The sequence below is a fragment of the Garra rufa genome, chromosome 9 (genome assembly GCF_049309525.1).
Source record: "Garra rufa chromosome 9, GarRuf1.0, whole genome shotgun sequence".
Taxonomy (NCBI): domain Eukaryota; kingdom Metazoa; phylum Chordata; class Actinopteri; order Cypriniformes; family Cyprinidae; genus Garra; species Garra rufa.
Genome location: NC_133369.1, coordinates 41,864,925 through 41,891,474, shown reverse-complemented (window position 1 = coordinate 41,891,474; position 26,550 = coordinate 41,864,925). Strand labels below are relative to the sequence as shown.

General features: G+C 37.0%; 3 protein-coding genes across 3 annotated transcripts in view; 1 reads left to right on the top strand and 2 right to left on the bottom strand.

Annotated features, from left to right (window-relative positions):
• The first annotated feature begins 9,949 nt into the window (after positions 1-9,949).
• On the top strand, positions 9,950-11,147 carry LOC141342129 (dynein light chain Tctex-type 5-B). Its single transcript, XM_073846516.1, has one exon. It carries the CDS (start codon positions 9,950-9,952, stop codon positions 10,640-10,642), a length of 693 nt encoding a protein of 230 aa, XP_073702617.1. The 3' UTR covers positions 10,643-11,147.
• Positions 11,148-14,499: 3,352 nt separating this feature from the next.
• Positions 14,500-22,387, bottom strand: LOC141342310 (serine/threonine-protein kinase PLK3-like). Its single transcript, XM_073846737.1, has 15 exons — positions 22,109-22,387; positions 20,799-20,906; positions 20,585-20,701; positions 20,362-20,491; positions 20,191-20,278; positions 20,013-20,108; positions 19,544-19,742; positions 18,186-18,312; positions 17,970-18,082; positions 17,460-17,577; positions 17,064-17,147; positions 16,792-16,954; positions 16,522-16,651; positions 15,877-15,990; positions 14,500-15,777 (listed from the first exon to the last, which is right to left on the bottom strand). Exons 1-15 carry the CDS (start codon positions 22,310-22,312, stop codon positions 15,580-15,582), a joined length of 1,989 nt encoding a protein of 662 aa, XP_073702838.1. The 5' UTR covers positions 22,313-22,387; the 3' UTR covers positions 14,500-15,579.
• A 2,441-nt stretch (positions 22,388-24,828) lies between these two features.
• The window catches only part of LOC141342861 (calcyclin-binding protein-like), a 17,734-nt gene continuing 16,012 nt past the window's right edge, over positions 24,829-26,550 (bottom strand). The window contains exons 4-6 of the mRNA XM_073847429.1: positions 25,539-25,638; positions 25,353-25,447; positions 24,829-25,260 (exon numbers count right to left, since the gene is read on the bottom strand). Of these exons, the coding sequence (XP_073703530.1) occupies positions 25,101-25,260; positions 25,353-25,447; positions 25,539-25,638 (355 nt within the window). The 3' untranslated portion in view covers positions 24,829-25,100. The remainder of the gene's footprint in view (positions 25,261-25,352; positions 25,448-25,538; positions 25,639-26,550) is intronic.

Genomic DNA, 26,550 nt, shown 5'->3' with positions numbered 1-26,550 from the left:
TGTTGAACTAGATCAGGCTGACCCTTTACACACAATTTCAATGAAGAAAAAAACACTTTTAATAGTTTTAGTTTTTCATTAAAAGTAAGTACCCAGAGCTGTTGAAAACCATTTTGCTCCAACCTAACAACCACCCAAAGCAGGCTAGCAACTGCATAGGAACACCTAGCAACCATCCAAAACAGGATTAAAAATCTCTGGTAAGCATTTCACGGCAAACCTTACTTTTTCATCAGAAAAGTAAAAGTTTCAGTTCTGTTCTGAAACTATCTACTAGGTGATTTATGGAAAACAGAGAATTCTTCGTCTATATGAAAACACTATTCATGGTTTTCCCCTCTCAAAGGTCTTGCCTTTTCAACTGCCTCCACTGTTTGTATTTTTGCCTTGACAGCACTTTTTAAACTCCACTAGTTTTATTGATACATCTCCAGGCATGTCCAGACATGCTGGAACTTGTTGACCTTTATGCATCTGTCATTTATTTCCAACTTCCTCACAAATGTCCTTGTTTTTTCGCATGACTAAAAACAATTGAGAGAAGGGAAGAGTTTGGGGTTGGAAACTTTAATATGATTATGAACAACAAATGTTCCATATGGTGATATTCAGGTCAGTAATATTCTCTGACATGGATTATTAAGTTGTTCTTTGTCAAATTGCCCCCTGATATTGCTAAGACTGGTTTAGTGAGTCAGAGATCCACCACAGAGGTGTGTTTCATGAGCTGCTTGTTTTTGGACGTGACTGCAGCCCTCCTTTTCCTCTTGATTGCAGTGGAAACAGATGGCTCTGCCTGATACCGCCCACTGGCAACCAGAGATCAGCACCTTTTCTCTTTCAAATACAAGAGATCAGGGTGACACACTAAAGCCCGTTGCGACAAAGCTCTAGAGCACTGTTGGAAATACAAAAATGACCAAAACATGTTCCAAAAAAATTATATTTACTTGATTACCCATGACTGCATTGGATGTCAGCCATTATTGTTGATAAGCCAATCAGGCTGCTGTGGAAGGCCAAAATAAAAGGCTTTCCATGACTACAAGCAAGTTCGTGGCAGATATCCAGGTTGTTCAATGCTCTGTGTGAATGATTGCCTGGCTTGCGGGGCATTGTTTAGTGTGTCTGCCCATGTAGCCCAATTTGACAATAATTTACGGGGGCCGCTCTTTACTTAGAGATGCACTCGCAACAGTGAGCGTGGACCACTTAGTGACAACATTAGAGGAGAGTTGAGAAGAGCCTCACTGGAATACAACAATATTCAGATTTAATTGAGCTCCTAAACGGGTAAGGAAATTTAGGGTAAGCCATCATCATGGCGATGCCAAATACTACATACTAAATAAATATTTTGGTGATTTTTTTAAATGGTTTTGGAAGTCGAATTAACACTCATGGCTTGTTGAGATTGACTTTTGAGAGTGCTTTTATGTTTTGGCTCTCAGAGATGATGTAAGGTTAAAATAATATTTAAAAAAACTGTTTTCCCTTTAAAATGTTTTACTCTAACCTATTTAAAACTTATTTGATAGCTGTTAGTAAAACCTTTACGATGTGGGCATGCACTTATTAGTCCCTTAGTTTCATGTTTGTCCTGAACAGTTAAACTGCCCACTGTTCTTCAGAAAAATCCTCCAGGTTCTATAATTTTTTTTTTTTTTTTTTCAGCATTTTTGTGTATTTGTACCCTTTCGACAATAGCTGTATGATTTTGAAATGCATCTTTTCACACTGAGGACAACTGAAGGACTCATATGCAGCTATTACAGAAGATACAAATGCTCACTGATGCTTCAGAAAGAAACATGATACATTAAGAGCCAGGGGTGTAAACTTTTGAACAGAAAAAACATTTATCTTATTTTGCCTAAATATCTTTTTTTTTTTAATTTAGTACTGCCCTTCAGAAGCTACAGAAGATTAGGCATTAAACCTTCTGTAATAGTTGCATATAAGTCCCTCAGTTGTCCTTTGTGTGAAAAGATGGATCTCAAAATCATACAGTCTTTGGAAAGTGTTTAAATAATTTAATTAAACACATTATCACATTATCGCACATTATCGAAAGAAATTTTATCCATTATGGCATAATGAACGGAATTTAGGAAGTAAAAACCTACTTAAACGTGAAAGTAGACCACAAAAACAAACAAACAAACAAATGAAATTTGTGAAATTGAGATTATACATAATATGAAAGCAGATATATGAATATTTGGTCAAGATAAAACTATTTGAAAATCTGGAATCTGAGTATGCAAAAAATAAAAATAAATACATATTGTGAAAATCACCTTTAAAGTTGTCCAAATTAAGTTCTTAGTGATTCATAGTTCTAATCAAAAATTAAATTTTGATACGGTAGGAAATTTACAAAATATCGTCATGTAACATGATCTTTACTTAACCCTTTAAAACCGAAGGGAGCGTCGGCGCTCCCGTTTGCGTGTCTCTGTTTAAAAGCCCATAGAAAATGAAACCAAGTAGCTAGCACAATAATTATTTTTGCATACAAAATCGGAGAAGTTACACATTCAGATCAAGCCTACAATATGCTCCTGTTGCGTTGCTTTCACATTGTAACGAGTCTGCACAAATTGCATAATAATCGTTTACAACAACAAAAATAATTAAATGGTTTGTGCGTCTTTGCACACGTTTCATAGATTTGCGGGGGCTGGCTGTTGCATTTACGTTTTCCTATGATGTAATTACGTTCTGTGCACTATGACCCCAAGGTTTGTCACATGTGATGACGTCACCGCGCGCGACGTTTGAATTGAATGCTGTGCATGATTCTCTGCTGCGTTTTGCTCCTCATCATCTTATTTTCCTCATTGAAATCTGTTACTTCGACATTCCTCTTACACACACACACACACACACACACACACACATTTATAAATGCAAGCACAACCACACACTCCTGAGCGTAACGTTACGTCTGCACAACGTGCAAAGAGAAAAAAAAAGTACACGGACTCTGAGGTTTTGGAGCTACTATTCTCGGCTGATGAAGATGAGCTCTCTGACTGCTCATCTGTTCCGGATTCAGTTTCTAGTGGGGACGAAGCTGACTTTATTGAAGGAATCGATCCTTTCCAGGACATGTAAGTACACATTCATTTATTATTTGCCCTTTGAGTTACAGAATAAACTAAACAAACATAAAATGAACGTGAGCGCATAACGCGGCATGTACTCTTGTCTGTTCTATATTGGTTTTGTGCCAAAAACACCTACTTTACATATTCATGAAATATGCTTAGCTTTTGAGTTAGAGAATAAACAAAACAAACATATAATGAACCTGAGCACATGACGTGGCATTTACTGTAGTGATTTCTATATTGTTTTTGTGCCAAAAACACATAACTTATATAATCATGAAATATGCTTTGCTTTTGAGTTGGAGAAAACAAGCACAGAATGAAACTGGACATATGATGCACCAACTCTTGTCATTTCTATACTGCTTTTGTGCCAAAAACATTAACTTATATAATCATGAAATATGCTTTGCTTTTGAGTTGGAGAAAACAAACACAGAATGAAACTGAACATACGATGCACCAACTCTTGTCATTTCTATTCTGCTTTTGTGCCAAAAACATTAACTTATTTACAATTTTACTTATCATCTTTGTTGTAGTGCTGAAGATGTTAGAGAGCCATTGGAGCCCTCAGAGCCATCCATGCCAATTTGTAGAGGGGATGAAGCCAACATTTTTGAAGAAAAAGATCCATCCCAGGACACGTAAGTATATATTCATGAAATATGCTTTTGATTTACAGAATAAACAAAACAAATAGAAATGAACCTGAGCACATGATGTGTAATTTATTGTCATTTCTATATTGATTTTGTGCCAGAAACTTATATATTCATGAAATATGCTTTGCTTTTGAGTTGGAGAATAAACAAAACCAACATAGAATGAACCGGAGGACATGGTGCAGCATTTAATTTAGTCATTTCTAAATTGGTTTTGTGACAAAAACATCTAACTTGTATATTCATGAAATATGCTTTGCTTTTCAGTTAGAAAAGAAACAAAACAAACCCAGAATGAACATGTGCACATGATGCACCATTTACAACGTTTTTAACTATTTAACTTATTTCTTTGTTGTAGGGCTGAAGATATTAGAGAGCCTTTATTGGAACCCTCAGAGCCACCCTGCACCTCAGGGTCATTCGTGCCTGTTCGTAGAGGGAGAGGGTATGGTCGGAGGGCTAACAACAGAGGCTGCAGAAGTCGGAGCCAAAGGTCCCGTGGCAATGGCCGTACTTTAGAGACAGCACCTGATATTTCTGGTGGGTGGAAAACAGAAAAGGACCCTGACCATTTGCCTCAATCCCCCCATCTTTTCCTGCCCAAGAGAAAGCCAGGTGTGCAGCCACCTCTGTCAACTTCTCTGGACAACCCAACACCCATTGAACTTTTCAAAATGTATTTTGACAAGTCAGCTATCAAAACACTGTGTGCCAACACTAATAAAAAAGCAGCACGAAATATTGCTGCAGGAAAAAAATTCAAATGGACTGAAGTCACAGAAGAAGAAATGTGCAAATACATTGGCCTCACACTATACATGGGCATTCTAAAGCTTCCAAAGCTTAGAGATTACTGGCGTGTCAAATCCATCTTTCATGCTCCCTACCCTCAAAAGGTCATGTCAAGAGACCGGTTCCTTAGCATCACATGGAACATCCATTTGAGTGACCCTGCAGAAGATGCTGCCAATGACAGAAAAAAAGGGACAGATGAGTATGACTGTCTGCACAGAATACAGCCTCTATACGACAGTTTACGTGTAGCCTGCAAAGCTGTCTACCACCCTGACAAAAACCTTTCTGTGGATGAGCGTATGGTAGCCACCAAAGCCAGAATCAGCCTGAAGCAGTACATAAAAAATAAGCCAACAAAATGGGGAATAAAACTGTTTGTGTTGTGTGACAGTAGTGGCTACACAGTGGATTTCAACATTTACACAGGAAAGTCCAATGTTGTAAGTGGGAAGGGACTTTCATTCGATGCTGTGATGTCACTGGTCAGAAAGGAGTTTTTGGGATCTGGATATCACATTTACTGTGATAATTTTTATACCAGCCCTGTACTTTTCCAGCACCTCTATAACCTGGGGTTTGGAGCTTGTGGAACCATCAGGGACACAAGAATTGGTGTCCCAAAAACCAAAGTGAATGCGCTGACAAAGAAATCTCCACGGGGATCAATAAGGTGGATCAGACAGGGATCACTCCTTTTCGCTAAATGGATGGACACCCGGGAGGTGAGTGTGTGCACTACTCTGCACACTGCATACTCTGGGGACACTGTAAAAAGAGTGTGCAAATCCAACAGTGGGTACAAGAATGTAGATGTTCCAGTTCCTCCGGCTGTAAAAGATTACAATCAATTTATGGGGGGAGTTGATCTTTCAGATCAATTGATTGGCTACTATTCCTCATGGAAAAAAAGCAGGAAGTGGTACATGACTGTGCTGCACCATTTCATTGACATTGCTGTCACAAACAGCTACTTGCTGCACAAGCAACTGTGTAGCAGCAAAAGGGAGCAGCCCATGACACACCAGGCCTTCCAAGAGCAGTTGACAGAGGAGTTGTGTGGGGTGTCCCTACAGCCAGCACGGGACGGCTACAAGCACTTACCTGTTGCCATTTCTGGTACAGTTGGCTCAAAAAAAGCCACACAGGGACGCAGGAAATGCAGACAGTGTGGGAAATGCACTCCATTCATGTGTGAGTCATGCCAAGTGCCCCTATGTGTTATTCTGGACAGGAACTGCCACAAGTCTTATCACAGCTAGGGTTGCCTGTGTTTATGTAGGGGTGCCTTTCAGTGTGTTTAGGTCTGATTATGTACAGTGTATTTATTATTATTATTTCTTTTTACATGAGAATATCAGACATGGTTTTTATTTATTTATTTTTCCAATGAATTGTTCCATCTAAAAAAAAATTGCTCTCAAAAGCAAAATGTTATCTGTTCGACCACACGAATAATAAATGCACCCCACTCATGTGTGAGGCATGCCAGGTGCCCCTCTGCATTTTTATGGACATGAACTGTGGTGTAAGTCTCACCACATCCATTCTGCATTTTCAGTTCTGATGAAGTGCAGATTTTAGAGTAGTGTATTGAGTATTTTACATGCTCCTTTTAGTTGTTCAATCAACATTGCTCTCAAAAGCAATACGTTACCAGTTTGACTTCACAACGCACTGTTTATAAAAATGAGTGTATCTCACAACCAAATTGATGTACACAGTCCAAATCAATTTTGTGTAGTTTTAAAATGTTTTATGCAAGTTTTTTACATTGACATGTTTGAGGTTTACATTTGTCATATTTCTGTATTTAATAAAATATGCAGAAAAAAAACACGTTTTTTCATGTTTTTTTTTGTTTTTTGCACTTTCGAGCTATTTACTTAGTTACTATGGATTTCTTACATACACAGCCTTCAAATTGGGGGTGTAAGGATTGTATTGATGTATGGTATATAAAAATACTCAAAAGAATGACAGCACAGCAAGTGAAAATACAAAGATATACTCTGGCGGAATTGTTCTATGGCAGGTCTTAAAGGGTTAATATCCAATGCTTTTTGGCATAAATGAAAAATCTATCATTTTGACCCATACAATGTATTGTTGGCTATTGCTACAAATATACCCGTGCTAAGACTGCTTTTGTGGTCCAGGGTCACAAATATACTTTTAAATATATTTTTATTTAACTACCATGTTAAAACAAATGTGCTTCTCACAGAAACCTGGCAAGATGTTGTTATTTTTAAAGCATATGTAAAACTTCTGACTCAAGAGTTGAGCTTGTTCATTCTTGCTGCCCATGGCGTGGAAGCTGATGGTAAGGATGTGCTCATTAAATGATTTTATCTGAGTGAGGATGTGCAATCTCTTGATGTTTTTTTTCTAGTGACTCAATTGTGAAAGACTCATTTTTACTCTCTGTCCTACCCATACCTGTACTTTTATGTTTCATTCACTCTCATCATTTACTGTTACTGTTCTGTATGTGTGGTAAACTATGGTGAATGTATTGGCATGTAGATTAATATCTTTTAAGAGTAGTTTGGAGGCAAAGACTGGGGAGAGGCAGAAGAGTGGTGAACCGAACCTGAGGTGTGGTACACTGTTGACTCAGTCTGAGGACTTTAACAACAACTTACTTGCACAGACAGGTGGGAACTTCCCTGACGGTGTTGTTTAAGAACAGTTTCATACATTAAAAATAACCTATAGTCTCTTAAAGAAACTTTATAGGTTGCCTTCCAAGAAACAGATTAAACTAGGTGCCCAGGGTAAAATCAGGTTTTTAATGGTTTTCAATTGTTATTATGTAACATCTGTCTTTTTTTAGTCACAAAGAAATTAAGGTTTTTGAGGAAAACATTCCAGGATTTTTCTCCGTTTAGTGGACTTCAATGGGAGCCAATAGGTTGAAGGTCCAAACTGAAGTTTCAATGCAGCTTCAAAGGGCTCTACACGGTCCCAGCCGTAGGGCTTTTTCTTGCAAAACGATTTTCTTACATTTTTTAAAAATGTATATACTTTTTTTAATCACAAATGCTCATCTTGCATTAGCTCTGTAATGCACATACACATCTTCACACATTACGTAATCACGTTGAATTAGGATAGGGCGAAAAATGTAATCTCATTTTCTCCTCCACCTTCAAAATCAACAGACATCGTTGTTTTACCTTTTTTTGTAAAGGTTGCTTGACTTTCTTTGCACGTTCCACTAGATAGGACCCTTATTCCTCAGATGGGATTGTGTAGAGCCCTTTGAAGCTGACTTATTTTATGACTTATCATATTGTCACTCTCACAATTCTCTAGTCTTACTTTTTTAATGCCCTACTGATGTAGTGAACAATTTTGAAATGATTTTGTTGGACACAGAGCTGAATTCAGAGGGCCAGACAACCCCCATACACTCAAAAGCATTGATTTAGTAGGCCCCCTCTAGTCACGGGGCCTGGGACAATGTTCCTGGTTGTTCCCCGCTGATGGCAGCTCTGGCTGTAAGAAATAGTAACAAGCAACAAAGAGTACAACACTCCGTAAGCACAGATTTATGAGGGCCAAATTCTTGCACAGGGGTCTATAACTAATAAATCTCAATTACTTTATAAATTAGATCCATATAAATGTATTTGGGTCAAGGAAACTCTCTAATTCAGAAACCTGTGTCATTGAGGAAACAATAGTAAGTGTCAGTAACAGTGTTACTGGGAAAGGCCCTTAGTCTCATACCTGAATGTGACTCTTTGAATTTAACCACTGAACTCACATTACCTCTTTTACAAAGTTGACCATCCTGTAAGTTCACATCTTTTTCAACAAATACAATGTGGGTAATTCCCAGGAAGTGAAGTCATTTGTGCCTGAATGACTTAATACAGATATAATGAATAAGTACTGAACTTTATTTGACAGATTTCACACTGATAACTGTTAATTAAGTGTGAAAAATCATAACTGTAATTCATTGAAGTGTCAGTCAATAAGCATATCCTTATTTAGCACTGTTAACATAAACACATGTATATCACATGTTACATAAGGCATTTACATATAGTCCACAAGACATACACTTGATTTTTAATACTGTGTTGTTACCTGAATGATCCACAGCTGTGTTTTTTTTTTGTTTAGTGATAGTTGTTCATGAGTCCCTTGTTTGACTTGAACAGTTAAATTGCCTGCTGTTCTTCAGAAAAATCCTTCGGGTCCCACAAATTCTTTGGTTTTTCAGCTTTTGTATGTATTTGAACCCTTTCCAACTATGGCTGTATGATTTTTAAATCCATCTTTTCACACTGAGGACAGCTGAGGGACCTTTACAATGTGGGCATGCACTTATTAGTCCCTTAGTTTCATGTTTGTCCTGAACAGTTAAACTGCCCACTGTTCTTCAGAAAAATCCTCCAGGTCCTATAATTTTTTTTGTTTGTTTTTTTCAGCATTTTTGTGTATTTGAACCCTTTCAACAATAGCTGTATGATTTTGAAATACATCTTTTCACACTGAGGACAACTGAAGGACTCATATGCAACTATTACAGAAGATACAGATGCCTCATATGCAACTATTACTGAAGGTTTAAACACTCACTGATGCTTCAGAAGGAAACACGATGCATTAAGAGCTGGGGGTGAAAACTTTTGAACAGAATTAAGATGTTACATTTGTCTTATTTTGCCTAAATATCATGTTTTGTTTTTTCCATTGTACTGTCTTTTAAAAGCTACAGAACATATTTACATGTTTCCCAGAAGACAAAATAAGTTACATTTACCCTAATCTTTCAATTAGTTTTCTCCCCCTGCCTCTTTCCCATTTCCTTCTGGAGCATCAGGGAGCATTTGAACCTTTTGTAATAGTTTCATATGAGTCCCTCAGTTTTCCTCAGTGTGAAAAGAAGGATCTCAAAATCATTCAGTTATTGTTGGAAAGGGTTCAAATACACAAAAATGCTTAAAAAAAAAAAAAAACTGAACCTGGGACCTGAAGGATTTTTCTGAAAAACAGCAGGCAGTTTAAATTTTCAGGACAAACAAGGGACTCATGAACAACTAAACAAAAAAAGCTGTGGATCATTCAGGTAACAACACAGTATTAAGAATCAAGTGTATGTAAACTTTTGAATGGTGTCATTTTTATAAATTCAACTATTATTTTCTAATGTGAACTATATATAAATGTCTTTTATGTGAGTATGTCAGTACTACATAAAAAATAACATGCATTTTGTATGATCCCTCTTATTTTGGTAAAATAATTAAGGTGTATATAACTTTTGACTTCACCTGTGTGTCTGTATATAATTTTTTTAACAAGGCTATATTTGTTAATTTGTGGTGTTGTGTCCTCACAGATTTCTTCATCATGGCCAATCAGCCTCTACCACTGTCTCAGGAGACTTTAGCTCAGTTCAATCGCTCCATGTCCACAGAACCAGGTGTCTCAGGGCCTCCGAGGCGACGTCTGGGGTCTATCTCCACTCGGCGAAGCTCCAAAGACCAATCCAAGGACCAGCCCCACTACAGACCCCTGTTCCTCAGGGGCATGACAGTTCTTTCATCCGAGTCATCGTTCTTGAGCCCCAACGTCAGCCAGTCTCACATCTCTATGGGCAAGCGGTTCTCATTCACAGGCTGGCACCAAGGAGGAAGAGTGAGCTTCTCTGGCCTGTACCTTCAACAACCCATCCAGGAGGTTTATGTGGAGAACACCTACAGAATGGGACCAGAACCAGGGTGCCACTTCAGTGCCAGCAGGACCCAGCAGATCTTACAGGCCACTTTGGATAGTTATTTGGAAGGTGTGTGTTACAGTCCTGATAGTTGTAGCCAGCTGTGTCAGATGTTAACAGATCTAGTTCTCAGTAAGCTCAAAGATGTCAATCCGCCACGATATAAACTTGTGTGCCAGGTGGTGGTTGGACAGAGTGGTAAACAAGGTATAAGGGTGGCCAGCCGTAGCCTGATGAACCCCAACACTGACAAATACACATCTGCTGTTTTCCAAAATCACTCACTGTTTGCTGTGGCTTTAGTGCACGGTATGTACTTTGAATGAAGGCTAAATCAACAGACTTTAAAGGGATAGTTCACCCAAAAATGAAAATTCTGTCATTAATTACTCTCCCTTATGTTGTTCCAAACCCGTAAGACGTTCGTTCATTTTCAGAACACAAATTAAGATTTTTTGATTAAATCCAAAAGCTTTCTGATCCTGCATAGACACTGACACGTTCAAGGCCCAGAAAGGTAGTAAGGACATTGATAAAATAGTCCATGTGACATTAGTTGTTCAACAGTAATGTTATCTACAAAAATAACAACTTTATTCAACAACTTATTCTCTCCCGTCCCAGTCTTCGCTGCACGTTCACAAGAATACCACAATGTATGTGTGTGGTGCTACTGACGCAGGAGCTGGAGTTTCATTTTTGGGTGAACTATCCGTTTAATATGTGTGTACAAAATGCATGCTTAAAAAAGAAATAATTTTCTTTTTAAAGATTCAAACATATATTATATACTACAACATATATTATGTTTCTGAATTTCAGTGAAGTCTTTTATGCACACCAAGGCTGTTATTTGATCAAAAACAGTGAAATATCATTACAATTTTAAAGAAAGAATCAAATTCAGAAAATCAAAAGAAAAAATTGTTTGTTTTTGAATAAAGTATCTGATCATTTAAAAGAAAGTGTATCCATTGTAATACATTTTAAAAAGTAAATTAATAGTGTGAATGGGAAAGCTGATTTCCCAGCAGCCATTAATTCAGACTTCACTATCACAATTTATATACAAATTGTAATTTTATATATATATAATATACACTCACCTAAAGGATTATTAGGAACACCTGTTCAATTTATCATTAATGCAATTATATAATCAACCAATAACATGGCAGTTGCTTCAATGAATTTAGGGGTGTGGTCCTGGTCAAGACAATCTCCTGAACTCCAAACTGAATGTCAGAATGGGAAAGAAAGGTGATTTAATCAATTTTGAACGTGGCATGGTTGTTGGTGCCAGACAGGCCGGTCTGAGTATTTCACAATCTGCTCAGTTACTGGGATTTTCACACACGACCATTTCTAGGGTTTACAAAGAATGGTGTGAAAAGGGAAAAACATCCAGTATGCGGCAGTCCTGTGGGCGAAAATGCCTTGTTGATGCTAGAGGTCAGAGGAGAATGGGCCGACTGATTCAAGCTGATAGAAGAGCAACTTTGACTGAAATAACCACTCGTTACAACCGAGGTATGCAGCAAAGCATTTGTGAAGCCACAACGCGCACAACCTTGAGGCCGATGGGCTACAACAGCAGAAGACCCCACTCATACCACTCATCTCCTCTACAAATAGGAAAAAGAGGCTACAATTTGCACGAGCTCACCAAAATTGGACAGTTGAAGACTGGAAAAATGTTGCCTGGTCTGATGAGTCTTGATTTCTGTTGAGACATTCAAATGGTAGAGTCAGAATTTGGTGTAAACAGAATGAGAACATGGATCCATCATGCCTTGTTACCACTGTGCAGGCTGGTGGTGGTGGTTTAATGGTGGCACTTTAGGCCCCTTAGTGCCAATTGGACATCGTTTAAATGCCACGGCCTACCTGAGCATTGTTTCTGACCATGCCCATTCCTTTATGACCACCGTGTACCCATCCTCTGATGGCTACTTCCAGCAAGATAATGCACCATGTCACAAAGCTCAAATCATTTAAAATTGGTTTCTTGAACATGACAATGAGTTGACTGTACTAAAATGGCCCCCACAGTCACCAGATCTCAACCCAATAGAGCATCTTTGGGATGTGGTGGAACGGGAGCTTCGTGCCCTGGATGTGCATCTCACAAATCTCCATCAACTGCAAGATATGCTATCAATATGGGCCAACATTTCTAAAGAATGCTTTCAGCACCTTGTTGAATCAATGCCACATAGAATTAAGGCAGTTCTGAAGGCGAAAGGGGGTCAAACACCGTATTAGTATGGTGTTCCTAATAATCCTTTAGGTGAGTGTTTACACCCTGTTCCTGGAGGTCTACCTACCTGCAGACTTTTGTTCCAGCCCTGCTCCAAAACAGCTGTCTGTAATTATCAAGTGCTACCTAAGAGATGAATTAGCTGGGCCAGGTGTGTTTGATTAGGGTTGGAGCTGAACTTTCCAGGATAGTAGATCTCCAGGAACAGGGTTGAGCACCCCTGGTATACACACACATAGTCGAGGTCAAAAGTTAACATACACCTTGCAGAATCTGCAAAATGTTCATTGATTTACTAAAATAAGAAGGAACATACAAAATGTTTTTTCCTGAACTGTGAAACTGCCCACTGTTCCTCAGAAAAATCTGTTGGGTCCCACAAACTTTGGTTTTTCAGCTTTTTTGTGTATTTAAACCCTTTCCAACAATGACTATATGATTTTGAGATCCATCTTTTCACACTGAGGACAACTGAGGGACTCATATGCAACTATTACAGAAGGATCAAACACTCAATGATGCTCCAGAATGAAAAACTGCATTAGGAGTCAGGGGTGAAAACTTTTGAACAGAATCAAGATGTGTACATTTTTCTCATTTTGCCTAAATATCATATTTATTTTATTTAGTGCTGCCCATCCGAAGCTACAGAAGATACTTACATATTTCCCAGAAAACAAAATAAGTTAAATTGACCCTGTTTTCACCCCCAGCTCTTAATGCATTGTTTCTTCTTCTGGAGCATCAGTGAGCATTTGAACCTTCTGTAATATTTGCATATGTCCTCAAAAGTGAAAAGATGGATCCCAAAATCATACAGTCATTATTGGAAAGGGTTCAAATACACAGAAATGCTGAAAAACCAAAGAATTTGTGGGACCTGAAGGATTTTTCTGAAGAACTGCAGACAATTTTACTGTTCAGGACAAACAAGGGACTCATGGGGTGCTTCTCAATATCCCTCCTAGTTTCCTCGCTCCTCTGTCCTCCATCCTATGACCGGGAAACCGATCGAGCTCAGCCATCTTGTGGGACATCTTAATTCTCTAATTGCACTGTGAGGAGGCGAGGATTAAGGAGTGAAGAGGCTTTCTGAGGAGTCTTGAACGAGGATACACAGATCTATCCTATGCGGAAGTGTTTTATTGACTAAACGTGACACACTCCCCCTCCCCCTTCAGATCTGTCATAAAAAATACATTTATATTTCACCTTTGCAGTGTAAATAATGTCATATTTCAACAGGGCATCTTGCTTTGTTAATAATTATGATGAATGCCTTAAATAACGAACTTTAAAAACATATGGGCAGATCCCTTTAGCGCAGCTGATGACGCTTTGAAGTGACGCTTGAGTGGTCAAGAATATTCCAATGTTCATCCTTTGATTTTTCCGTCCTCATGTCCTTTCCTTAAATCCTTCCCTTGTATCCTAAGGGGGTGGAGCTAAGACACGAGGAAAGGATACAAGGAAAGGAAACGAGGATGCAAAAATAAGAAATGAGAAGCACCCATGAACAACTATCACTAAACAAAAAAAAACAAAAACAAACAAAAAAAAAAAAAACAGCTGTGGATCATTCTGGTAGCAACACAATATTAAGAATCAAGTGTGTGTAAACTTTTGAATAGGGTCATTTTTATCAATTCAACTATTATTTTCTTTTGTGGACTATATGTATACATCTTTAATATATAATAATGAGATATACAGAGCTGTACCGTTTTTTTTCCTTTTATGCTCACTTAATGTATCTTGCTAAGGGAAACTCAATTTAAAAAATAATTTTCGTAATCTTAATGCCTAAACTTTTAAACCATAGTATATAGAAATTAAACTTTAACTTAAATGAATATGTAATTGTTTAATAGTCTTTAAAATCTGAAGAAATAAACTCAAAACACAGAAAACTTATATTTTCAATAAACTTTATTTCCCCCCCACTCTCCCAATACATAAAAAGTGATCATACTGAACATTTCCCAGTGTTGACACCGTACAATTATGTTACATCAATAAATAAAAAACTATAAATAAAAAAATAAATAGAACACGTGCCACAATTAATTAATAATACTAGTTAGGATTTGTCTGAGGGTAATGGCTTTCACAATGTTGGTATTCTGAACACTTATTTAACACTTACAGCCATGGTCACAGTTTTGGGGACGTTTATGATTACTTATGATGGAGCATGTCAAGTAAACAAAGCTGGAGGCACACTGAATACATAGTCTTTTTTTCTCCTCAAGTACAGACATTAAGGATATAATAACTTTTAACAGCAAAAAGCTTATATCAGGTGTGTATTTGTAGTGTTTCTTCCACCACTCCTGACTAATTCGCTTGGAAAACCGAATATGAAGACTCTATATCACTCCCTTTGTGACTTAAGCTTGAGGGCCATTATTGCACAGAGGAATCCATCAGAAAGGCACTTTAGTCTCTCCCGCTCCTAACTGCTCCTCCATGAATTACAGTTCCACCTCAGCCATTCATCTCTGCCGTCTTTAAAACTAATCTCATTAAAAGAATAACCATTTGGTGTTCATAGCTCTTGTGTACTATTTAGTGAAATAAAATGTCATATTCTTTTAAAAAAGCCAAGTGATCAAGCATAAAATGCCAAGCCTATCTCGCGCAAAAGCAAGACGCTTAAGAACCCTGTGAGTTTTATGCCATCTCCACTTCAGTTCAGCTAAAAAAAAAAAAAATAAAAAAAATTAAATAAAACAAACAGGCTCCAATTTTGGTTGTGCACACTGTGAGTCAAGCTGGTAGTGTGATACTGTTGGTGTAGGCTCAGTCGCAAAAACAACATAAGAAAACCAAAAAAAAAAAAATAGTGCACCATAGTTCAAAGAGGCCAGCCGATGACCAAGGACAGGAGATCTTCGTGGCAACGTGGAAGCTTCCCCTGATGTTTTTTTTTCTTTGTCATAGTCCTTTTTTGCTTCGCAATGGAAGCGGTAAGCAGCAAATCAGAATCGAAGTTCTTAGTCATTATGCGTTGGTGTAGTGCTGGAGAAGCTGGACCACGTAATGAAGCCGCTGCCGGAGCTCCGAAGAGCAGCCCCATTCGGAAAGCAAATTTAGAGGGTAGGAATAAGAGACACGGTCCTTGCTGATGAACGTCAGCAGGTACGAAGAGTCAGAGTTCTTGGACAGGATGATTTTCGTGTGGTCGGTGTAAAAATTAACCTGGGAGAGGAAGCGGAAAGAGAGGGAATGTTATGAATTGGCCAAGCAATTCAAATTGTTAATGTTTCATCTGTTGTTTTTAAACCATCCGAAACTTACCTGTAGGGTTCGGTTGTCAAAGAGCATGACTAAGGCGTGATCAGTTTTGATCCACTGGAGAAGCAATGGAGAAGAGCTTGCAGATGGCTGGTCTTCACAGTTGACGTCTCCGCCCTACAAAAACAAAAATTGTTTATATATTTAAAACACATTTCATTTTTTAATTGAATTAAATTTGCAAAGGGTTAGTTCTGAACTTCAGTTTAGTTTATATTTTAGAAAATAAGCTATTTAAAATTGTTATTTAATAGAGTATCTCCAACAGTCAAACCAAAAATTATTCAGACACCAGATTTAATTTTTGATATTTTTTTTTACTAGTGTGTGCAGGGAACTATAGCTCATTTATGTAAGTGAGGATAGCAAAATAAAGTAAACTGTGACATATGATACCCAAAAATTCTTCATACATTGGACTACTAGTAAAATTTGATAAAATATATCAAAATGATCTGACATTATAAAAATGAATTTGTTCTGACAGTTTAACTCTCGAGTTCGTCATATTTTATCACCATTTTCTAAACTATATTGAATAAATTGTGATAATGTAAGAAATGTTGAAGGTGTATGAATAAATTTTGGTTTGACTGCAACTCAAATGTTTTAAATTATATATATCTGAGGGCTAATTTCTGGCCTTACCTCCATCAGGTTCTGCTCCATGTAGTTAGCCATCAAATCCACTATGTGTTTTTGATTCTGGAGCTTCTCTGGTAAAGCGTCAGCTGGAAAACTAAAGTGTTTGTTGTTTGTCAGACAGTAACGTACAGTCCTGCGGAAGAATAAAAAGAAGAATTAGAACATCACAAACAAAGCAAAGCTACAACCAGAGACTTTATAAATATGTGGGTCAATCAGAACTCAGTCCAAATGCCAAACTGGAAACTCATTATAGAACGGGAGCTGACGTACCTTCGCTGGTCACAAAGGCTGAGATGGGTGCCTTCGTTGAAGAGTACGCCGACGTTGTGATTGGAGAGCTGGTAACCGAAGCCGTATTTGTTGGAGTAGTCGACCCACTTGGTTACCCAGATGAAAGGCTTTGTTTTAGAAAGGCAGGGTGGGTTTCTTGAAGCTGGAAGAGGAAAGGACAATATTTGAGTACATGATTAATGGCTTGAGAGCAAACCTTGAAAATGGCCATCGCTTGAGCACCTCAGTGTGATTAGAGTGTGGGAACAAACCTGCTGGCATGGAAGACAAGCAGCTGTTGAGAACCTTCATGGCAGATTCGGCTACAACAGCAGGAGTAGGGATATCATCACTAGCTGAGGGGGAGAAAATAGAGAACAAAGTTAATTTATTTGGGGAGCGCAATATTTTATAGATGAAAGTTGTTTTGCTTAATGTTTTTGGAAGTATAAATATGAAATAAAATCTACAAAGGGTAGAAATGACAAGTCTCCCTTGTTGCTAAATTCAGCAAAAAAACTAAAAACGAATTAGGCCAGGATGTTTTTGGACAAACTTGTTCCTAATATCAGCCTCTGAAAGCCTCAGGGTTAAGCTTAAAATAGGCCACACTCATACACATGCAAAACTATTTGCTGCTGTATGTCTGAGCAAATTCGCTTCCTTACCATCAGTGCTGCTAGCGACGGTGCCTTTGAAGGAACGAGACGCAGACTTCCTGGACTCCTCCTCTGCCGGGGTGTCCAGAGGGCCAGAGCTTGCCAGTTGAACCGTGGGAGAAGTAGCCTGAGTATCAAGAGGAAGTCATATTGTTATTACAATCACAAGTACTTCCTTATATTCAGTTTTAAGCAATACACAGTAGACAATTATTTTCCAATCTTGTGTCTCAGGCTTAAAAGATCTATTTGTCATGCGATTAACGCAGCGGTTTTGCAATTTTTGGGTTTGGTCACTTCGGAGTTATTCTGAGACATTCAGCACAATAGCTGGACGATTGCACTCTATTATTCATCTACAGCAGCTTTCGAAACACGTCCCCACAGAGCCCACTTTAGCCATGCTGAAAAACAGCATGCATACCGACGCGGCTTTCTGCGACAGTCATGAGTCAGCCGAGGAGCAAAAGTTAAGGCGAAGCTATTATTACACGCAGATGCACATAAATGTAAGATTACCTCATTCACTCCCATTGTCTTGTAGCTCATCTGCCGACCGATGGAGTGCTTCACCATGCCAGAAACCAGTTTAGAAATGTCATCTTTCTCCTCACAAGGTGTCTTTTCAACAGCTGCAATGACAAGTCGGAAACTTAGGCTCGAATCCAAACCAATGGTGTTATTTTTTACTAAAGCTATTAAAAATCTTTTTTGGTAACCAAAGTAGGTACATACCTTTTGATTTCTTCTTGCCAAAGAGGCTTTTAGCCATCTTGGTGAAGAACTTCTTGGCAGGGCTGGGTGGATTAAGCTCAGGCACCATCACACAGCTGCTAGGAGGAAGCTTTTCTGGGGTGAAGCCCTGAGGGAAGGAAATGGTAGGTGAATTTAGAAGAGGAAAAAAAAAAATGATAGGAATAAGAAAACACTTTAAAAAAAAAAAATCAGTTCCAATTAACTTAAGTTCAAATTTAAGCATTTAAGCAAATATGAAAAAAGACGTTTAGCAAGCCTGGAACCACCAAATGAATGATTAAAAAAAGCATTTTGGCAAATCCAGGTAATTTACCATAGAGATATGTTTTTTTTTAGCATTTATGATTGTTATAGCGCCAGCTGTGTTCCAATTCCCTTAAAACTAGACATGCTTGTTTAGAATCACCTGTCGCACATGCTCAGCAGGTTTCGTGAAGTTTTGAGTTTTTCTTTAGGCTTTATAGGGTGAATTTTGGGTAAATTTGGACAGGCCCCTTTTCTAAATGAGCCTGTTATAGCTTCCCAAAGGGTAAATGTCAACATTTTTTTTGGATAATTATTGGCCTTAGTCCAGAGAATTGTACTGCAGTGTTTTATTCCAGATTGATTGAAAAACCTAGAACTAGTCCGCAAAAGTAGCTATTGTACATCTTTTCAATCATTCAACAAATTATTTGATTGATAGAACTGGCTCTAAAGGCAAAGCTGTCTGAAATGAGTTGTATCATATGATACGAATATCATGCGTGTGTGCAAAAAACGCCAATGGCAGATTTCTTTTAAATTTCTCTCAGACCTTTAGGGACGCGAGTCGAACAGGTCTACCAAGTATCGTTCCGATCGGCCTCCGTTAACCCTTGTGAGGTCCTCAAAGTTCGTCAGCCAGTGGCAACTATATTTTTTTGAGAATGTCCCTGTAGGCACTTGCGGCACTTCAGGCCAAGACTGTGCATACCGATTTTTGTGTTGATGGGACAAATGGTTGCGCAGTTATAGCCATTTTTTATGGGTTTTTTCCCTCTTATTGCGCCACCAAGTGGCCAAGCTCCACTTTTTTCCCCTGTGACCTCAGATTGAGCTCTTACATAAGTGTTCTAAATTTGGTAGAGCTATCTCATTCTGTTCAGGATTTATAGGCATTTTACTAAAAGCGGCCCTGCCCCTTTCAAAAGTTTTGGCACCCCTTTGCAGCAGCGAGTCAAAAGTTCAATTTTTTTTTGATAACTACTGATAATCACTTTCCAGATAATCTTTCTGCACTGGTTTGGTTCCAATCTGGCAAAAATCTAAGACTAGTTCGCAAAAGTAGGTTTTAAAAAATATATTAGTATGCTTACCTTTGTGAAATACTCGTGGGCCAGTATCTGATCCAGTGTAAGGCGGTCAGAGGGGTTTTTCTGAAGGATTGCGGAGATCAGTTTCTGTGCGGATGGATTGAGGGAAGGAGGAAGGCTGTATCTCACTTCCTTAATACACTTGTAGGTCTCTTTCAAGTCTAAGGTTTCAAAAGGTGGATTCCCACATAGGAGTGTGTACCTAAATAGACAAGAAAACAGCTTGTCATCACATCTGAGGGATCAAATCAAGTATTAACTATGGACTTTCCATACTATAAATACTCCTAATCATATAGTAGTCTACACCAGGAATTCCCAAACTTTGTTTGCTGAAACCTTCTGCTCTAAAAATTTACTTGAAATAAAAATTTAAGAACATTCAGATGTTCAGGATTCAAACCAGTTTGGGAAATCCTGGTCTACACAATAACCATAAACCACAGTGTAGAGTAGATGTGATAAAACTTACATTACACAACCCAGCGACCAAACATCTGACTCGGTCCCATGGCCTTGTCTGTTAAGGACCTCTGGTGCCAGGTAGTTTGGAGTCCCGCAGATAGTCCTTTAAGAGAATATTTTACATTAGCACACCCATCAAGTGCATTTCTAAGAAACTTAATAAGGATAAAAAGAGAAAAACTCACTTCTTCCTCTGCTCAACGGTCTCCAGCTTGGCTGCCAGCCCAAAATCTCCTAATCTCAAGTCCATGTTTTCATTCACAAAAAAATTACCTGCAAAAACAAATTAGAGCATTAGCAAACCACTCAATATTAGATGGATGTCACGCTAGCAGGCCAAACGATCAAAACAATACCTAGTTTGAGGTCTCTATGGAGGATGCCTTTGTTGTGGAGGTATTTGAGCGAAGATATGATCTGTTTGAGGTAGTAACGTACTTCTGGATCTGTCAGCGTATGTCTTGCTTTCCAAATGTGTGCCAGAGACTGCAAACATGCAAGCAAAGAATAGAATTAGTTAAAAACCTTGCGTTGACCAAATCAGACCGAGAGTGTTCTGTTCTTGGCAGTGAAACTCACCTTTCTGCTACAGAGTTCAAGAAAGATGTAAATGTTGTCTTGGTCCTCAAAATGATGGGAGAACTTGACCACGTGCTTGTGTTGGAGGCTTTTGTGAAGCTCGATTTCGTTAATGATCTGCAAGACACAAACAATAAATAAACATTAGAACTAGAATCAGCTCGAAATGAAACTGATTTACATTTGCATGTCTATTTGGCTATTGTTGGTTTACCTTCTCTCTCTGGTGTGGCTTTGAGACTCTGCTTTGAGGAATAACTTTGACAGCATACATCTTGTTGTTGGCAAGATCCGTCATCTCATAACATCGTGCAAAACCACCCTAAAACGAAAGCATATTAACCATGATAAGTCACTCAGAATGCTTCAAGAGGAAAAAATGCTGAAGGTTATGATTAACTTAACAAGCATCTAGCTGCAGGTGACTACAACCGTCTGAAACTGGCTAGTTGATTACAAAGTCAACATATTTGGAGATTACACGTGTGTTAGCTATTTGATTCATGCTTTCAGCATCACCAATGTCGAGAATGCAGTCTAGACAGTCAGCTTAAATGGAGTTTTCGAGAGCGTCAATATGTCCAGATTAGTATTTGCAAACTGGAATTGATTTTCAACTGCCTTTTAATCCTTTGCACCTATAAAACAGTGTCATCCATTTTGCAAGTGCTTTAACTGACACAATATTGTGTTTATTATCTATAAAATTATTTGAGACAACATTTTGAATACCAGTAACCACAAGCTTTTGTTTAAGATTTATGATATTGGTCACATCTGATGCATCATAAATCTGCAGAAAACATTGCTTTATCCAAAATAAAAAAGCCAAATTCTACATTTAATTACCAGATTCGTTTAGCAAGTTTCAAACATGCATCGAAAAGCTCTCTCTTGGAGTTTAAAAAGCACTTCTTTGTCTCCACATTTTTAATATTTTGATTATTTTTCCATCAATCCATAAATTTATTTCTGACTTAGGTCCCAACACATGTACAAAGGAATGACGTATTCTTTTCCCAATCGACCAACCCCTCCTTACAGCATCGCACAATGATGCGGCACTTTAAAACTAGACTTAGAACTAACTAGATTTCTAATAATCATTAGTCTAATTAAAAAAAAAGAGCCTCGTTTCCTAAACAGGTGAACAAAACAGGGACCGTGGTCACTGGTTGCACTGCAGCATCATTTTCATTGATGCACGGATTCATTCATTCATTCATCTTCTCCTGACATCGAATCAAATCTGGAATCGAATTAAAAATCCATCCAATAGTAAACTGCAAACACTGTCTTTGCATAAAATCATGCATCATAGACAACATAGGATGCAGTGCTGGAAAACACAGACAGAGCAAACTGCGGTCCAGTGGTTATGGTGCACCCATCTCCTAAAAAACGAGCCGAACCCGATAAACTGCGCACCGTCCACGTTTGAGCACATCAGGAAACGCGAAAACGGTGACAAACCGCATTCATAATTAACTTAAAATGACCAGCTTGGTAAAAACAGATTTGTACCTTTCCCAAAAGCTTTCCTTTACAGTATGATCTTCCAGTCTTTGCGTCAACCACCACCTGGGCGATCTCCGTCTTAACGTGCTCTGATTTACTCCGGTTCGGCTTGGCGGCGGGCGGTGGAGCCGCTTGAGACGGTTTGAACAAATCCGGATTCATCATTTTACAGGATAGACGCTGCGCTGAGGTAAAACAAGTAGGATCCATTCATTAATGTAGATCCTTCGCCCTAGAAAATAAACTCCTTATGCGAAGTCCCAAAGTCTGGCGAAGTTCTCTCTAGTCCTGTGAGTCAAACATGCCCGCACACCGGAGACCTCCCAGTATATAAACGATCCGTGACGTCATGCGCGGGGGCGGGGCGACAGATAGGGGGCGTCCGGAAAGAAACAACGTCATTGGCTGTTGGAGATTCAATCAAAGATCAGAGAGACGCAAATGAAAGTGCTGGAGAAAAAGTGAATGAAAAGCCAAGAACATCATCCAATCATGGTTGACGTGATTATGGATCTCCGGATGACTTGCACTGGTTGCTTTATTGATGCTGTTTCTTTTTTCCTCTGTTAGGGTTTGTGTACTAGATGGCATGGCATTACAGGGTTTTGTTTAGCACTACTCTGCATTATTTAATATTGGTTAACTGTACAATTCTTGGCGGGGATGAATTCACATTTCATATTTTATGTCATACTGCGTAAAAACAAAATATAACGTTACAGATGGCCGCCCTGAGTTACGCTTTATCACATTGGATCATACATTATGTATCAAAATGTCTCATTCAGAGTTGAATCAGACTAAAACAACATTCGAATTGCAAATGCACAGACTGTATTTACATCATGTGGATGGAGCCCAATTACGTCATTGTGGAATATACAGATGTACAGAAGTGAAATGAGAAAATCGTGGTTTCTTGCTCCCCCTTGTGGCTTAATAAATAAACTATGGGGACTTTTTTTTGCACAAATTGTTCTCTAGATTAGAAAATGATTCTGTGACCGTGATTATAATCGACAAATACTAATTCACAGTTTAGTTCAGTTTAAGTCCATTCATCCTTAATAAAATTGCATCACAGCAATAATTCATTTTATAAACATAGGCCTTTTAGAAACCCAAAAGTCAAGTCAAGTCAAGTCAAGTTTTATTGTCATTCCGCTACATGTGTGGACATACAGTGGAACGAAATGTGTGTCTCGCAGGACCACGGTGCTACATAAATAAGATGGATAGATAGAAATTCAGAAGTGTTTTTTCCCATTTTCTTTTTATTTACCGCTTTATTTACCATTAAGATATATGGTTCTAAGTGATAGCATATTACAATAAACACAGAACCATTTGTTTCTATGGTTTCATCCCCACAACAATAATAATAATGATAATAATAATTTGTGGTTTGATAAACTAGGGGAACATTTTTTTTGTTATTTATAAACAAATAAATACACATAAATACTCAATACAAATATTCAATATCCAATTGTAAATGAGAATACATAAATTACAGTAATAGTAGTAATATTGCATGTCAGAAGCAATAAATATTTTTTTCTTTTTTCTTTAGTTATATAGTACTTATTTCAAGAAAAATATCGACTAAATTAAGCTACACTACCAGTGAAAAGTTTTTGAGCAGTAAGATTTAAAGTCTCTTCTGCTTACTAAGGCTGCCTTTATTTGATACAGCAAAAAAGTGAAATTTTGAAATATTTTTACTATTTAGTTCAATATTTTTTAAATTTTAATTTATTCCTGTAATTGCAAAGCTGATTTTTTATTACATTACTCATGTCACATGATCCTTCAGAAGCCATTCTAATATTCTGATTTGCTGCTCAAAAAGATTTAGTATTATTATTACAGTATGTTGAAAAACAGGTAGATTTTTTCAGATTTCTTTATCGAATGAAAGTTCAATTAGAAAGTTCAGAAGAACAGCATTCATCTGAACTAGAAATCTTTTGTAGCATTATAAATGTCTTTATCATTACTTTTACTCTAAATAACACTCTAAATAAAATTATTAATTTCTAAAATTCCTTTCCAAAAAATAAATAAATACAAATTATACTGGCTCCAAGCTTTTGAATATTATAGTGTATAATGTCACAAAAGCTTTTTATTTCAGATAAATGCTGATCTTTGGATCTTTCTCTTCATCAAAGAACCCTGAAAAAACTGTTTTTAATATTGAAAATAATAATAATAAATGTTTCTTGAACAGAGAATCAGCATATTAGAATGATTTCTGAATAATCATGTGGCATTGAAGACTGGAGTAATGATGCTGCAAATGTAGCTTTGATCACAGGAATAAATGACATTTAAATAAATTATAGTCATATAGAAAGCAGTTATTTTAAATAGTAAAAATAATTCACAGTATTACTGCATTTGCTGTATTTTGGATCAGATAAATGCAGGCTTGGTAAGCATTATTACTGAATTATTTACTGTTCAAAAAACTTTTGACTGGTAGTATGGTTTTTTGTACCACAATAAATATTATAAAAAGAAAAGGTGCTACATGCACCTCCTTGTGGCTTATAGGTAAACTACAGGGACTATTTATTGTATATAAAAACACATTTATGTGCACAATTATGTTATCTAAAAATTATTTGCATGATGGTTTGCATACTCTGTGTATGATAGTGCTGATGATAGTAATATTGAATGACAGCAATATTTCATTTTATGACCACTAGAGCCATAAATGACTTTTTTCTTTTATTTTCATTTTCCACAGTTAAGGTACATGGTATTAAGTGCAATAACTGAATATTTGTTTACCATATGGAACAACTTTAAATTGAATTGAATGCTGTCTAAATCACATTGGGAATGGAAACACTTGACAAAACAATTTTTTCATTAAACAGCTGCATTTAACAGGAAACAAGTACAAAAATACATCAAATAATCAGGATAAATTGGAATGGCATGTATGCAGCTAACTTTTGGTGCTTTCACAGATCAATAAGCTGACTTAGAAGTCAAAATCATCAGGTTTGGCCTTCTTGTCCTGCGACTCAACCCAGGCTTTGTTGATAGTGCGTTTCATTTCGTCATCTCCATCAGTGTAAATCTTCTTCAGCACGCTCATCAGCCCCTCGCTTGGATCCGCGTTCTGATCCATGTTGGGTTTGCTGAAACGGACAGGTTTCCCATTTAAATTTTGCTTTAACATACAGATTTTAAAAAGTACAACCAATAGAATAAAAGTGTGCATTTTCCTCACTCTTTCTCCTTAGATTGTTTTTCTACTTGTGTCAAGCAGTCCCACTTTTTTGTTGACTTCTTCTTGCACATAACGAGGACCATGTCTGTTTTTATCTGCAAACGAATGCATTTCACAATGAGCTTTTTATCCATTAAACAAATCACTTTGCCAACAAAATATACAAAAACAAAGAAAGTGACAAACCTTTTTACTACTGTCTGCTACAATAATGGGATATAAAAGGTTGTTGACTGTCATTTGATGGTTCTTCCCATCTAGATCTTTGATTAGAACATTGAAACCTCTGGGAAAACAGAAAAGCAGAACAAATATATGATTCCAGCTGCAGAAAAGACCTTTATATACACTATCAGTCAAAAGTTTTTAAGATTTTAATGTTTTTAAAGAAGTCTCTTTTGCTTACCAAGCCAGCTTTTATTTGATCCAAAGTACAGCAAAAACAGTACAGTTTTGAATTATTTTTACTATCTTTAATTAATAGACATTAATACTTTAATTTAACAATGATGCTTTAAACTGATAAAAAATGAAGACATTTATGATGTTACAAAAAATTTCCAATTCAGTTAAATGCTTAAAATAATCACTTTCTATTTGAATACATTTTAAAATGCAATTTATTCATGTGATCAAAGCTAATTTTTTAGCATCATTACTACATCATTAAACCATACTTTTATTCTGATTTGCTGCTCGAAAACATTTATTATTAAAAGTAAAAGTGTACACTTTGAAAAGATATGGGCCCCCATAAAATCAAAGTGTTCATTATGAATATAATATATTGTAATAATTACTTTCCTACATAATCCTCCCTCTCTTTTAAATTATTTGTTTTATTACTTTTGGGAATATTAAATATTATTATCAGTTGATGTTTAAATAATATTATTGGAATTACTAGGAATTGAGGGTCATAAGAAATTTGATATGAATATGTGATTGTTTTGTATTTATTTAAAAAAATATATTTCTTTTTGTTTATTATACATTTCATTATTACATACATACATACATATACATATATATATACACACACATACATACATATATACATACATATATATATATATATATATATATATATATATATATATATATATATATATATATATATATATATATATATATATATATATATATATATATATATTATATATATATATATATATTATATATATATATATATATATAT